Consider the following 16,323-nt stretch of genomic DNA (forward strand, 5'->3'; position numbering starts at 1 on the left):
TGAAATGATGAAAGAAACTGCTATAGGACAATAAATTTATTTGAACTCTGATGAAATTGAATTGGTCCTGTAGCAATCATTGATACAAACTTATAAACTATCCTTATTTTGAAATATTTGTTAGAACTTATACACTGGAAACCATTTAATAAAAAAAATTATTATTTCTATTTTTCTTTCAAAATTTATTTATCAGAAATTAAATTTAAAGTATTACATTTATTGTGTGATTGTGAACATATAGTAAGATTTTTAAAATAAAAGAAATTATTTAAAAATATTCATTGTAAAAAACAAAAAATATTTAATATTTTTAAAAGATTAAATAGGATAATTTAATATTTTTACATTATGTGATTATAAATAAATAACAAATAATCCTAAAAATAGTTGTCGCTACGTCTTTGCTTTGAAATTTATTTTGCACAAAAAATTAGAAGTTATAAAACATTTAATTATGAGTTTTTCTTAAAAAACATGCTAAAGGTAAAACAAATTAATAAGAAGTCCCTAACAGTATATCGAAAGAGAAAAAAAAAAGAAGGGTTTTTCTTGAATTTTTAGTTGACTTTTTTTTTTTATGAATAAATAAGATAAAAATAAATAATTCTTAAATAGGTTTATCTTTGTAGTTTTGGTAAGAATTGAATGGATTTAGGTTAAAAATACATTAAAAAACAAAATCTAACTTACCAAAGAAAAGGTAACATAAATGAAAAGTACAAATAAGGTTTTTAAAATATCTTGATTGGAATTATATTTTATAAATAAAAATATGAAGCAAAATAAAAAAAAATATTTCTTAACTTGATTAAACAGAGAATTAAGTGAGTTTTTTTTTGAAGAATAATGATAAAAAGAGAATTAACTTGGTCAACTGGGATATAATCATTCTTAGTAATTGGATGATAAACTTACTATAAGAATAATTAGAGAAGCTAATGTGACTTTATTGAGTAAAAGAGTTGAGATATAATGAATAAAAAAGACAAATTCTGAGTCCAGCTACTTGTAGAAAAATATGTAAAGAAAAATAGTTTGTTAGATTATAATAAAGATAGAAAGAAGGTATTATGATGGGTTAGAACTAAAAAAATTATGTAACCACACTTTTTATGTCAACATTCAAGATATAGAGCTATAGGTTAAGAATAGTTGGACCCAACATAGGTGAAATTTTTCTCAAATTGTCACTTTGATATCAATATTAATTACTTTAGTCATTTATCAATCTAACTTTTCAATTAGTAGTCATGTTGATGACATATTTATTTAGTCAAATAATTTGAAGAGAAGTTATATAGATAAAGATGATTTTAACATACTTATTTATAAGAGAACTGCACACTTGTATATTAGTTGGAGGTGGATTTGGCACCTTTTTGTGTGAAAAAGATTAAATTCAAAGTTTGATATATTTATTGTGATATTCTTCTCATAAATTACTTAAGACATCATAAAAACTTGGCACATTTACTCATTTACTCGAGATTTTACACCTACACTTAAAACATTCTAGCAGCTAAGAAAATATGAGTTTGTACAAGTAAGGATAAAAATAGGTTGTGTTAAACTAGGCTTTGATTAAATAGGCATGACCTATTTAAAAATTTTGAAGCCTAATTTTGACCTATTATTTATTATAAACTTTTTATTAAGCTTAAATCTAGCCTTTATAAAAGTATGCTTTGGCCTATTAGCCTTTTTAATGGCCTAGACCTTCAAATAAATAAATTATTTTATTTTTTAATTGGAGAAGACATTTTATTAATCTAAAAAAAAAGAGAGTTACATATAATATAAATAAATACGTAAAAAGATGATAAATGAGATAAACCAACGATAGATATAATTGAGACAACAAATCAACCTTATGTGTATAATATAGATTGAGCAACAGTAACAAGATATTAACAAGCAGACTCTCTCTTACATGGTATGTAGTAAGAATACTCTTTAACTCCAACGAAAGGATTAAGATTTTTAATTTAAAATTCTATTTATTTTAAAATTTATTTTATTTAATAATATTATATTATAATTTTTATATAAAATTATTGAATATATTACTCTAAATTTTATGAATTTTAAATAAGTTATTTTAATAAGCCTAATAAATTTTTTCTTAAGCTCAAACTTAACCTATTTAATTAATTAAACTTATAAAAAAGTCTAAATTAAGTTTGTTACTTAAATAGGCTAAGTCAAGCTAGACTTTAAAAAAAGCTAAGTTGTAAGCTGTCAGACAACCTGATATATTTCCATCCCAATGTGCAAGTCTATAGAATGAAAGATTTGCAACATCATTTGATGTCAATAACTAAATTATGAGTCAACATAAAATTAATATCAATTTGGGGGGATTGAAATATTTTTATAAGGTAAATTTAATTTGATTTAAATTTATATTTTTTTTTGGATTAGTAAATTTTCTTTTATGTTAAAATTTTACAAAAAATAATATAAAAATAAAACATGTGTATCAATTTATAATGTTAATGTAAATTACTCTAACATCACACATTATAAATTGATAAAATATATCTATGCTCATGTTACTTTAAGTATTTAAAAATTAAGTTTTATTTTTAAAATTAATTAATTATATAATTATTTTATTTAATTAAATTTTTTTGTTGAAAATATTTCTCTCTTAAATTATTAGACAACATAAAAGATTTCATGATTCATCTTCAATTAATTATATAATTAATTAATTAATTAAATTCTCTTTAATTTTATTTCATTGATTAATCATAACATATTTCTTTAAATATTTTTTAATTATTTTTTATTTATTAATTAAATAAAAATTATTTCACTTTATTAATGTAATGATCAATAATATTAATGTATAGTTATACTACTATTATGCATTTTAAATTGACAAAACTTATATGTAATAAAGTTATTTTAGGTTTTATACCGTAAAAGATTATTTTCAAATTAATTATTATAACTCAATTTATTAAATAATTATCTTTACCAAGTAATATAAATATATTTTTCTCTTTAAATATTTTTTTTAATGAAATAAATTAATTTTATATTTTTTAAATTATAAGTCATATTTCTAACTTTAATAAATTAAATAATTAAATATTTAATTTTTAAAATTTATTTTTCTATTTTATTGTATAACATTTTAGAATACTGACGTGTGATTTGTATTATCTTTGATTCACAAATAAGTTATAAGAGTTTTATGTATAATTTATACTTTCTTAAATTTTGTTAATATCAAATTTTGAATTAAAATATATGCTCAAATACTTTTTAATAAATTAAAGTACTTTATTTTAATTACTACATTTTTTTGCAATGATTTATATTACAGATGTATAATCTTTCTTCATCTTCTTTAATGTTGTTTGTCGTGGAATAATATGTATTGTCATATTATCTTGTTTCATATAATTTTATTTTTTTAGAAAATTAAACTAATCTTATGAATACCTAAATTTTGTTTAAAAAATTTTATTTTTATTTTTATTTTTTAAAAATTTTGAATTTATGTTTTATAAAAAGAGAATAAGAACAAAATATTTTATGAAAATTAATGTTTGTTTTAACAAAATAGGAAAATTCATATTGGACTTCAAAATTAGAAAAAGAAATGCAAATAATTAGACCTAGAAATCAATACTTGCCTTATACATAAAAATAAAAAAGAGAAAATTCAGAATTTTTGATCTTTTGTAAAAATTTTAAAAGCAAAAATTATACCAACAAAAAGAGAGGAAAAGAACCATAGAGAGGAAGACATCAAAAGGGGTATAAAATTTTTTGAGAGGAGATATTTTGAAAATAAAGAGAGAAAGAAGAAGGTGAAGAAGGAGGAAAGCAAGGAAAGAGGTTCACAAATTTCAAGTAAGTCTGACATGCCTTCTTTAAATTTTTCATATATATTCAAACACATTCATGTAAATTTCATAAAATAAAACTCTTAAAGTCCTATTTTAATCATTATCAACCTTTTAAGTCTACTATTAATTTTTTTTTCTTTCACCACTTCTTTTCGTCTCTCTCAACCCACCATTTTCATACATGTAAGTTTATCTCCATCAACTCATCTCCAACTAAAAGCAAATCCTTTCATCTCCACATTTCTTCTTTTTCTCCTTTAACTCACATCCTCAACCATGAAAACTTTTTTTTCCATTACCCTTAACCATGAAAGTTTCTTCTCCTCTACCCATCATCATAGTCATGACTTCTACCAAACTTATCTCCTTCCATGGTCTCTCTTAAAATGAAAAAAAAAACTAATTTGTTGCTCTAAAAACTCAAACCTTCAAATCTAACTTTTTTAAAATTTGGACATTTTTTCTTTTTTAAATAAATTTTTTAACTTTTTAACCCAAAATTTTTATTTTTTTTCCTTTTTGGTAGCAAATGGTCTAAATTACATAAAATAATGATAATTTTTATTTATTTGAATTTTTTTATTTATAAATTTTTTTAAATTCTCATATTAACAATAATTTCTTTCTATAATTATTCCTTTTTCTACTTATTAATTAATTAAATTAAATTTTTTCAATCTGTAAGACTTTTGTGTCACATGCAATATATTTATTCCTTTCATTAAATGGAATGAATTTCATATTTTTTTATTTTGATAAATTAAATAACTAAATATTTGATTACTTAATTTTATTTTATTATTTTATTATACACATTTTTTATAACATCGATGTATAATTTAAATTACCTTATATATCGTTTATCATATAATACGTGTATAACTATATTATTTTATATTCTAAACGTTATAATTTTATAAAATATTTTTTATCTTAAAATAATTTTTTTACTAAAAATAATTTAATTAACCAATTTCGTAATCTTTTAAATAGAATTACGTGGCTGAGTTTCTTGTTGCACCTAGAAATATATAAGAGTGAGAATTAAATTCGTCAAGTCAAAACAATTTTCAAAAATAATTTTTCTCTTTCTTTTAATATCAATTAATATTTTTAATATATAAATAAAAAGAATAATATATATAACAATTTTTTGTTTATAGATTAAATAAATATTTTTAAAATTATAATAAATTTATACAATTAATTTGAAGATGTTACATGGTGCTAATACTTTTTGTGTACATAAATGACTCTCAAGCCTATTTTTAGTTTCAAAAGATTATTTTCAAATTTTTTCTAAAGTTGTCTTTAATAAATTTTGATAGTGACTCATCTAATTTTTAAAAAATATTTTGTTTTTAAAAGATATTTTTTTAATATATTTTATCGTCTCATTATGACAAATCTCAAAACAAATTCTTTTAAAATTTTATTAACAATATAATTTTATAATATTTTGTATAAAATTACGTAATTTTAAATTTTATTATACCTAAAGATTAGTGAGAGTAGAAACTAGATCTGTTGAATCAAAATAATTTTTAAAATAAAATTTTTTCTTTATATAATATCAATTAATATTTTTAATAAATAAATTCTTTATTTTCTTAAAAAAAGATAAAAATTATTATTTAGAGATTAAATAAATATTTTTAAAATTATAATAAATTTATACACTTAATTTAAGATAATCATTTTATATATACTGTAAAGGGTTAATACTTTAATTGCATGTAAATGATTTTTAAACTTATTTTTTATTTTAAAGATCGTATTATTTTTAAAAAATTTAATATATTTTTCATAAAATTTAATAATTCTTCTATTTTTTTTTAAAATATTTATCTCTAATAGAAGTTTTCTATAAACAGGTTCATGGTTCCGACAACTAATTAAGCATTTTTATTGAAAATCATATTTACAATATATTAGATACTACGAAAAAAATATAATATTATTTTTTGAATAAATAATATTTACTTTTTATTTTTAACTAAAAATTATAATTTACTAATTAATATTTATGTCATTCTAATTATAAAAAAAAGGTGATTGCGTATTAAATTACAATTAAAAAGAATTATCCGTGGTAGTTTGATGATGGAGAATATGCAAAAGAACACAAAAGAGAAAGGCCCACACGACCCCACAGCCTATGGATTGGTTGCCATTACTCTTATTATGAACGTCCTTACATAGCGGCTAAAATTCATGTAGCAGTTAATTAGGAACAGAGAAAGAGAAGAGAAAGAAAAGAAGAGAGCCACCAAAATGGCCATTGGGGGATTCGACGTTGATGCTTCATCCAATGCCTTCAGCGGCAAGATAACACTCTCCGTTGTGCTCACTTGCATCGTTGCTGCATCCGGTGGACTCATTTTTGGATATGATATCGGAATTTCAGGTTTTTCTTCCAATAATTTTCCGCCTTTCTGCATTCTTTTCATCTTTCTGCGTTTTCGTCAAGCTAATTGATGAACAAATAACTATGATAATAACTTATCAACTTTTATTGAAAACTAATTTGAGATGTGTTATAAATTATAAAAGCATATATGCTTTTAATTTTTTAATATTTTTTATTCTTAAAACCAGATTACCAGAAAATGTTTTTACATTTTAGGGTTGTGTTTAACTATATAATAATAGTATTTTTTTTTTTACTTTAAAATAAACTATTTACTATACTTTTATTTTTTAATTTAATAAATATTTATTTCCTAATTAACAGTGATTAATAAAATTTTTAAATAATTGGCTCCTCTCTGCAAGGTATCTATGTATAAGCAGTATAATTTGCTTTCACAAAAAGGTCCATTTTTAGTCCTTCATTAAATCAAGAACCACAAAGGAGTTGTAAACTAGCAATGACAGTAGAAATTGAAGTAGCTGTTATTGCTGGTGTAACTGTTAAACAATGCTATTCATACGTTTTTGCCAGTTTCCTGTTGGTTTTTATGAGACCATATTGAATTCACACCCCAAAAGAGGACCTTAGAAAGATAAACCGTAAGAAGGAGAGGGGAATTTTCTATTTTTCTTTCTTTCTCTCAGTTTATTTGTCTTAATTTTTGGCCTTGAGGAGGAAGGGATGCTTGGATTTTGCAAGCTAAGAACCTACAGTAATGAGTCTAAAGATAGTAGTTGGAATGGCAGGTGACCCTTTAGCCGAGCAAATAGCAATGACCCTTTATGATTAGATTTGGACTGGATGGTGAACCTTTTCCCCGTGTCACTCGCTTTAGTTATACCAACTTTTATTTATAAATATCCGAACAATATTATCCCTTCTATAAATCTTTTATTTTTTATATTCTATAATTTATTTATTTTCTCTTTTTTCCTATTCTATCTCTAAATATAAACATCTTAACGACTGTTTACAAAGCATTTTTCCTAGTACATGCTTAAAATAAAAATGATTAGTTTAGGCTACTTTAAGAAATAATTATATATTTTTATTAAATTTTTAAAAATAAGTAAACATATTTAGTAAATTATTTTTTAAACAGTCACAACATTATTTACTTGTGTTAACATTTGTACTTTCCGTAATGTATTTAATTTTTGAAAGAAACAGTTTGTTAATTAATATCTTTAAAGTATTAGTTAAAAATAATAAATAAATGTTTTTTTTAAATTATGGTAGAAATATATTAAAATTGTATTAATGATGATTTTAAATAATTTTTATTTTAATTCTTTAGTTAATGTCCATAAAACACTAATTAGCTTTTACTAATAAGAAATGATATTATCAACACCAATATCATTATACGAATGAATAAGATAATTAGTATGAGCTATATTAGTTCCTAAAATATAAATTATTCTTCAAGTGTCTAAATATGTCATTGGTTAAATCATGCTAATTATGATTAATTAAAATTTACCAGAATACTTGCGTAGTACGTTTAAACAGTAACATAATGTCCAAGGAAGTATGTTCCTCGATCCTTCTCAGGCTGAAAGCGTAAACAAAACATTTTCGTTTTCCTATTTTTTTCCCATGTTTTTTTCACAAAGGCAAAAGTCAGATCCCTTACTAAAATTCTGTTTGCATTTGTACTTTGTCGCAATTGCTTGTAATTTTTATAATTACCAATAATTACAACTTTTCCAACTACATATATTTCCTTCATCTTATGTTATAATTACCACGCACGGATTTTTTTATTGCAATTTTATCTAAACAATAAAACAACTATTTGCATTTATTTTTGTAAACATATTGTAAAGATAAAAATAACTGATCTAAATAAGGGTTTTATTTTTCTTTGTTATTCAGGAGGTGTAACTACAATGAAACCATTTCTAGAGAAATTCTTCCCAGCAATACTGAGAAAATCTGCTAGCGCTGAAACAAACATGTACTGCGTGTATGATAGTCAACTGTTGACATTATTCACGTCCTCGCTTCACTTAGCGGGGCTAGTGTCGTCTTTGCTAGCCAGCAGAGTCACCACGGCGTTGGGTCGGAGAAACACCATGGTCTTTGGTGGTTGCATCTTCTTTGCCGGTGCAGCCGTTAATGGTGCTGCCCAAAACATCGCTATGCTCATCTTGGGTCGTATCTTGCTCGGTCTTGGGGTCGGTTTCACTAATCAAGTAAGTAAAATTCCATATATTAAATATACTACTAGTAATTTCATTCTAGTACATTTAAATATTACTGTTCGATTAAATGTAATATTATAAACTAATGCCGTGTGCTAATATAGTTTTTTTAAGTAAAATATTGAGAATGTTTATTTTCACTCTAATTTTAAAAAATTATATTATTTTTTTTTGACAATTGATATAGTAATACGAGAAAAAAGAGAGAGAGAATCGCGGATCAAGTCCAAACCTTGTGATCATAGGGAAATGGCTCTTACACGCAATTTTTGTTACCCTTTTTGTCACCAAGTTTCAGGGGAAAGACAGAGAAATATGTTGTATTAAAAGGTACTTTTATCTTGTTTTATTATCTAAAAAATTAGCACAAGAATAGTATAATAAAAGTAGCTTACTCTAGCGTGACAAGAAAAACACAGAAAAAGGAAAAAGACATCCATTTTAGTAGCTTAGCCGGTAGTTTTTAGGAATAAGAGTAATAATAGAGTAGGATCCCCACAAATCTTCTCCATCTTAAATGTTTCCCCTTTTCTCCCTGCCTTACAATTTATACTCATATGGGCCATTTCCTAATCCACTTTATGATGTTCCTTTCGAAGTGTGCAATTATAGTAGTTTAACTCCGTCTGAACTTCTCTTTTAATTGCCAAAACGGAAGTAACATCTCCCTAATCCCTACCCTACTTAGTCAAGCTTTAACTTCTGGGCCATAATGAGAGATACTGGGCCCAATTTGAGATATCCAGCGGAGAAAATTATTGAGTAAATACCGAAGTTATGGTGGAAATACTAGAAAGTGCAGTATTAATATTAACGAAATTGATGGTGTTTCATGTGACATCAATAAACGAAGGCCACGCCGGTGTACCTTTCTGAAATCGCTCCCCCAAAATGGCGAGGTGCGTTCAACACAGGCTTCCAATTCTTCATAGGACTTGGCGTAGTGATTGCCAATTGCATAAACTACGGCACAGCGAGGCTCACATGGGGGTGGGGTCTTTCACTTGGCCTCGCCACAGTCCCTGCAATCATTATGACAATTGGTGCATTCCTAATACCCGACACTCCCAGCAGCTTAGTGGCACGTGGACACATAGAGAAAGCACGAAATGCGTTGCGCAAAGTGAGGGGTCCCACAATTGACGTGGAACCTGAACTGCAACAAGTTATTAGGTTGTCACAAGTTTCTGAAGCGATGGAGCAGGAGAGTTTTGTGACCATATTTGAGAATCAGTATCGACCTCATTTGGTGATGGCGTTTGTTATTCCCTTATCTCAGCAGCTCACGGGAATCAATATTGTTGCTTTTTATGCACCTAACCTCTTTCAATCTGTGGGCTTGGGAAATGACTCAGCTTTGCTTTCAGCGGTTATACTTGGACTCGTGAACCTTGCTTCTATCCTTGTCTCTACTGCTGTTGTTGATCGATTTGGTCGAAGATTCTTGTTTGTAGTCGGTGGCGTTCAAATGCTTCTCTGCATGGTAATTAATCTAAGCTTTATATATAAACACACGCACTCCACATAGGTACTTAGCTATAGTTACATGACTATTTGTAAAGCTAAAAATGTGTTTTTTACATAATTTCAATTGTCTTTTAATTAAAATAATTCAATTATCTCAATTTTTCTTCAAAGAACTCGCTCAAGTTCATTTTTTTTAACCCAAACCAACTATTTTTTATTATTGGTCTCAATCCATGGTGTTTGGTCTGTACTCTGCACTAATCTGTTTGATCCTTGTGAAGATTGCGGTGGCTATTGTGCTAGCACTAGTGAGTGGTGTTCATGGTACAGAGCACATCTCAAAGGGCATCGCTATATTGGTATTGGTGCTATTGTGTTTCTATGCAGCAGGTTTTGGTTGGTCATGGGGCCCTCTCTGCTGGCTAATTCCAAGTGAGATTTTTCCTTTAAAGATTAGATCCACTGGACAAAGCATAGCCATTGCTGTGCAGTTCTTAACCGTTTTCGTTTTATCCCAAACATTCTTAACAATGCTATGCCACTTCAAGTTTGGGGTTTTCCTCTTCTATGCTGGTTGGATTGCAGTGATCACCATCTTTATTATACTATTCTTGCCCGAGACCAAAGGAATTCCTTTGGATTCAATGTATACAATATGGGGCAAACACTGGTATTGGCGACGGTTTAGTGTTAAAGCACAAGATAACCAAGTTACATGAATTATTTGTACATCTTTGGTCTTGTTTTTTAGGAAAAAAGATAAATTATTCTACAAGAATTACGTATGTATACATGCGTGAAATTTTGCTACAACGCTTGTCTAATTATATTGTATGTTGTTTTTCTATGGCACCCGTTACATGTGCATTTACATAATTGCATATTTAATGTTTATTAAATAATATATTTTTTAAAGTAATCACTAATACTGTAAATCTAATGATAAATTTTATTAGAATAAACTGAAAATAATTTACTTTAATAATATAAAATTTTTATTAAAATAAGTTCAAACAATTTAGAAAAATCGGTTTTTTTATAAATTATTCATAAACTCTTTTAAATAATTCTTTTTTTAAGTTAGAGTGCTAAGGTGACAAAATGCTAATAAATATGCAATGTGTTACTATATATATATATATATATATTATCTACGTGGTAGATTTTTATAAAAGTTTATTTCTATCATGCATAGATATCGTGTTCATGACCTCTTAACACCTGATACACTGTTTAAAAGGAAAGCGCAATTTTAATTACTTGTTCATCAATTTTATTTTTGTCTAAGATCTTCAACGCAGAAGATGCTTGTCATACCGTTAAAATCATATATATCAAGAATGGCCTATGGGCTTGAACAGATGAAAACAGAAAAAGAAAAAGCAAAAATAAAGGATGCTAATGCCACGTCCACAACTTATCTCTGTTGGTTGGACATTTCAACTTTATAGCCATTTCCTGTAATTTCTGTGTTAACCTCTCTTCATAAAACAATTGGATGATAGAGACTAGAAAGGAAACAAATAGAGAAAACGGCATGTCTCATTTCCATACTAAATTCTTATCTCTTGTACCCACCACCTTTCAAGTCCCATGCTTCATTCTAAATTCTCGCGATAAAAACCACCACTATGATTAATTGGTATGATTAATGCTATATTTTCTTTCTTTCTTGATAAATTACAACTAAAACTGAGCAAAAGTAGTCCTATATAGCAACAGCACTTCATCAACTTCCGCACAATGCCATAAAACTAACAAAAATGTTGAGGTCATGTATCATTGATAAGAACTCACAACTCCATAGCCTTAATTTTATTTTCTATGTATGTATAGTTACTCAGCCCATTATGAAGATTTTTTTAGTATTTTAACCTCCTTGTATGTCTTAATAATGAGAAATATTCGGCTCAATCATGTCCACATATGAAGCATATCCAGCCGTATCTGCAAGAGATCAAGGATGTATAATTTAGATTGATTGTAATTGATCCTTTATTAGCTATTAGCATATTGTTAGCATAATCTTAGGAACTGATATCTGTACTGATATCTGTTTTTTTCCTTTTTTAGCTAGTTGCTGTTTTTGGCAGGTATAGAAGTTGTTTTTGCATATGATATGTATAAATACATGTATCATCTCTCTCAACAGAATAGAACAGAAACACACATTCCTTTTAGCATGGTATCAGAGATTGGAATAACCAAGCTCTGACAGACATCACAAACAGACAGATTACAGCTGCTAAAATGGCAGAAGAAGAAGCAATACCTCAGACAGAGGACAATATGAGGAATCACAAAGCTGAACCCAAGAAAGGCCCATCACCCTATGACTTGGGTGCTAATGACAATCCAGGGAGTGTAATTACGCAGGTACAGTTGCGTGGAGAAAACTATGAGGAGTGGGCGCGTGCCGTGAAGGTGTCACTGCGAGCTCGAAGAAAGTGGGGTTCCTTGATGGAACCCATGAAAAACCACAAAAAGATACACCTGAAATTGAAGATTGGTGGACTGTGCAGTCCATGTTGGTCTCCTGGATATTAAACACAGTGGAACCAAGCCTTCGTTCTACCATCTCGTATGCAGAGAATGCAAAAGACCTGTGGGAGGACATAAAAGAGCAATTTTCCATGGTCAATGGACCACGAATTCATCAGTTAAAGGCTGAATTGGCGGAATGCAAACAAGAAGGGACAACCATGGTCACGTACTATGGAAAATTGAAGACTATATGGGATGAATTGGCCAACTATGAGCAAATCCCGACATGCACCTACGGAGGTTGTAGGTGTGGCATTAGCCTGCAACTGGAAAAGAAAAAGGAGGAAGAAAAAGTCCATCAGTTCCTGATGGGTTTGGATGATGTCAGATATGGAATTGTGCGATCAAACATTCTAGCTACAGATCCACTTCCTTCTATTAACAAGGTGTATGCCACCTTAGTGCAAGAAGAAAGGATGAAGCTGATTACTAGGGCGAAAGAAGAAAGAGGAGGAGTGATGGGGCTCTCGGTGCAAACAACGTACAAAAGCAAAGCAAAAATTGAAGCAAAACAAATCACATGCTCACATTGTGGCAGATCTGGGCATGATATCAAGGGATGCTTTCAACTAAATGGGTATCCTGAATGGTGGGGCGATCGACCCCGCAACGAGGGAACAAGAAACTGAGCTCCTCAGAAACCAGGTGGTCGTGGGAAAATTGGGACTACGCGTGCAAATACAGCGCAGGTCATGAATGATTCAAATGAATCGCACAATGCTTTAACTGGGCTCAGCAATGAGCAGTGGCAGACATTGATTGAAATGCTCAACACTGGCAAAGGAAATAAGATAGAAAAGATGACAGGTAAAGAAGCTTGTGATATATGGATTGTGGACAGTGGAGCCTCTAATCACATGACAAGAAGCTCAAAGTATTTGAGACAGCAACGCAAAGTTGCAGCATGTGCAGTAGGACTGCCTAATGGAGAGGAAGTTCTTGCTGAAAAAGCAGGAACAGTGACCCTTGAGGGGGGGCTTAAATTACAGAATGTGTTATATGTGCCACAATTACGATGCAATTTAATCTCAGTATCTCAATTAACTAATGACATGAATTGTTCAGTATTGTTCACTAATAAGCTTTGTGCAATGCAGGACCTCACATCGAGGATGATGATTGGAGCGGGTGAGCGAAAAAATGGGCTGTATTTATTTCAAGGGATTCACACAACAAAAGCATATCAGATAAGCATGGATAATCAATTCGACCTTTGGCACAAGAGAATAGGGCATCCTTCAAACAAAGTAATTCAAATGATTGCTGGTGTAAACCATGATTTTCCAGTTGAACATATGAATAAGATGTGTGAGGTGTGTCAAAGATCAAAACAAACAAAAGAAAAGTTTCCTTTGAGCAATTATCATGCCACAACCATTTTTGACTTGATCCATTGTGATTTATGGGGGCCTTATAGATCCTCCTCATCTTGTGGAGCCTCGTATTTTCTAACAATCGTGGATGATTATTCTCGAGCGGTGTGGATATATTTGTTGCGTGAAAAGAAGGAAGTATCAAACACTCTTATAAATTTTTTTGCCCTCATTAAAAGACAATACAACAAACATGTTAAGAAAGTCAGAAGTGACAATGGCACCGAATTTATATGTTTACACTCATATTTTTCTCAACATGGGATCATTCACCAAACCTCATGCGTCGGCACGCCTCAACAAAATGGAAGGGTAGAAAGAAAACATAGACACATCTTTAATGTGGCTCGAGCATTACGATTTCAAGGAAATTTGCCCATTCAGTTTTGGGGAGAATGTGTTCTCACTGCAGGGCATTTGATCAATCTTACACCTTCTTCTGTTCTTCAAGGTAAAACTCCTTATGAAATGATTCATGGAAAATTACCTAGCTATGAGCATCTAAGGGTGTTTGGATCACTTTGCTTTGCACAAAATCAATTCACTAAAGGGGACAAGTTTGAAAGTAGAAGCAGAAAATGTGTATTTGTGGGGTACCCGTTTGGTAAAAAGGGATGGAAACTATATGATTTGGACAAAGATGTCTTCTTTGAATCTCGTGATGTACAATTTGTGGAAAATGAATTCCCTTTTGCATCCCCGACTAAGCCAGCTGCGGTCATTACCCCAAGTACTGATGAATCTTTCTTTGATGAAAACTCAAGGGATCATCTCACCCCTGATGATCAGGGAGGTCAGTAAACTTCCCTCCATACACCCACACCACAAGATGACATCACGACCACTGAAGAGGCAACCCCTATTAGCTCTCTTCCCCAGCAAGAAGATAGCAGTTCCCCGTCTCCAGTGGCTGAAGAACCATCTGCGGTCCCACTTGGCAGAGGACATCGCATAAAGAAGTCTTCCATACGCCTTCAAGACTATGTTACTAATACTATCAGCTTCACAAGCCCATCATTCCGCTCTCTCCCTCCATCGTCTTCCTCAGGTGCGTCCTATGCCTTAACTAATTATGTTAGTTATAATAAATTTTCTGCAAAACATCTCAATTTTCTGGCTGCGATAGGAACAGAACAGGAACCAAGGCACTATAATGAAGCTGCTCAGGATGCTCGCTGGCAAACAGCTATGGCCGACGAAATCCAAGCCCTTCAAGATAACGGCACCTGGGAAATCACTACTTTACCCCCTGGAAAGAAAGCTCTTGGGTGCAAATGGGTTTACCGAATAAAATATAATTCTGATGGAAGCATTGAACGCTTCAAAGCTCGCCTAGTCATCCTGGGAAATCATCAAGTTGAGGGGATGGATTTCACTGAGACATTCGCACCAGTGGCAAAAATGGTGACGGTTCGCACCATTCTAGCCGTGGCTGCTGCAAAGGATTGGGAACTTCACCAAATGGATGTTCATAACGCCTTCTTACATGGTGATCTTTCAGAAGATGTTTTTATGAAACTACCGCCTGGGTTTCATGTACAAACTCAAGGAATGGTATGTAAACTTAAGAAATCTCTATATGGACTACGACAAGCACCAAGATGCTGGTTTGCCAAGCTATTCTCTGCTCTTCTCCGTTATGGCTTCCTACAATCTTCCTCGGATCACTCATTGTTTGTCTTTCGTCATAATCAGATTCAACTTGTCGTCCTTGTATACGTTGATGACCTCATCATTGCTGGAAACACTCCCTCGACTACACAACAGTTCAAAGACTATCTCCATACTTGTTTTCATATGAAGGATTTGGGTAAGCTTAAGTACTTTTTGGGGGTGGAAATTGCTCGTTCTTCTACTGGTCTTTTTCTCAATCAAAGAAAGTATGCACTAGACATTATTCTGGAGACTGGGTTACTTGGCTCGAAACCGTCTCCCACACCTTTGGAAGAAAACCATCGGCTGGCACTGGCCGAAGGTCCACTTCTCTCTGATCCTGGAAAATATCGTCGTCTTGTTGGCCGTCTTATCTACCTATGCTTCACTCGCCCAGAATTGTCATATAGTGTGCATACTCTATCACAATTTTTGCATCAACCAAAAGAGGAACATTGGCAAGCTGCTCTTCGAGTAGTTCGCTATCTCAAAGGGCAGCCTGGCCAAGGAATCTTGCTACGACGGGACAATGACCTTAGATTATACGGTTGGTGTGACTCTGATTGGGCAAGTTGCCCCCTTACTCGAAGATCCATCACTGGCTGGTTTATTCTTCTCGGCAACTCCCCAATTTCCTGGAAAACAAAGAAGCAACACACAGTGTCTCGCTCATCTGCCGAAGCCGAATATCGCTCCATGGCCAACACTACATGTGAACTACAATGGTTGAAGGCTCTTCTTTCAGACCTCGACATTCATCATAATCAACCCATACCTCTTTCTTGTGACAGTCAATCCGC

General features: G+C 30.5%; 1 protein-coding gene across 1 annotated transcript; it reads left to right on the forward strand.

The window, feature by feature from the left end:
• Nucleotides 1-6,140: 6,140 nt before the first annotated feature.
• On the forward strand, nucleotides 6,141-10,672 carry LOC113874356 (sugar transport protein 5-like). The gene is made up of 4 exons (XM_027512581.1): nucleotides 6,141-6,273; nucleotides 8,158-8,477; nucleotides 9,340-9,969; nucleotides 10,235-10,672. The coding sequence occupies exons 1-4, from the start codon at nucleotides 6,141-6,143 to the stop codon at nucleotides 10,670-10,672; spliced, it is 1,521 nt and encodes a 506-aa protein (XP_027368382.1).
• Nucleotides 10,673-16,323: the final 5,651 nt, after the last annotated feature.

The sequence above is a fragment of the Abrus precatorius genome, unplaced genomic scaffold (assembly GCF_003935025.1).
Source record: "Abrus precatorius isolate BTA unplaced genomic scaffold, Abrus_2018 Scaffold8, whole genome shotgun sequence".
In the NCBI taxonomy this organism is placed as follows: domain Eukaryota; kingdom Viridiplantae; phylum Streptophyta; class Magnoliopsida; order Fabales; family Fabaceae; genus Abrus; species Abrus precatorius.

Excerpts from the sequence above, each read along its gene's own strand:
- LOC113874356 (XM_027512581.1), top strand. The coding sequence starts at position 6,141 with ATGGCCATTGGGGGATTCGACGTTGATGCTTCATCCAATGCCTTCAGC. Across the intron at positions 8,478-9,339 it reads GGGTCGGTTTCACTAATCAA|GCCACGCCGGTGTACCTTTC; the intron begins GTAAGTAAAATT and ends CAATAAACGAAG. Across the intron at positions 9,970-10,234 it reads TTCAAATGCTTCTCTGCATG|ATTGCGGTGGCTATTGTGCT; the intron begins GTAATTAATCTA and ends ATCCTTGTGAAG.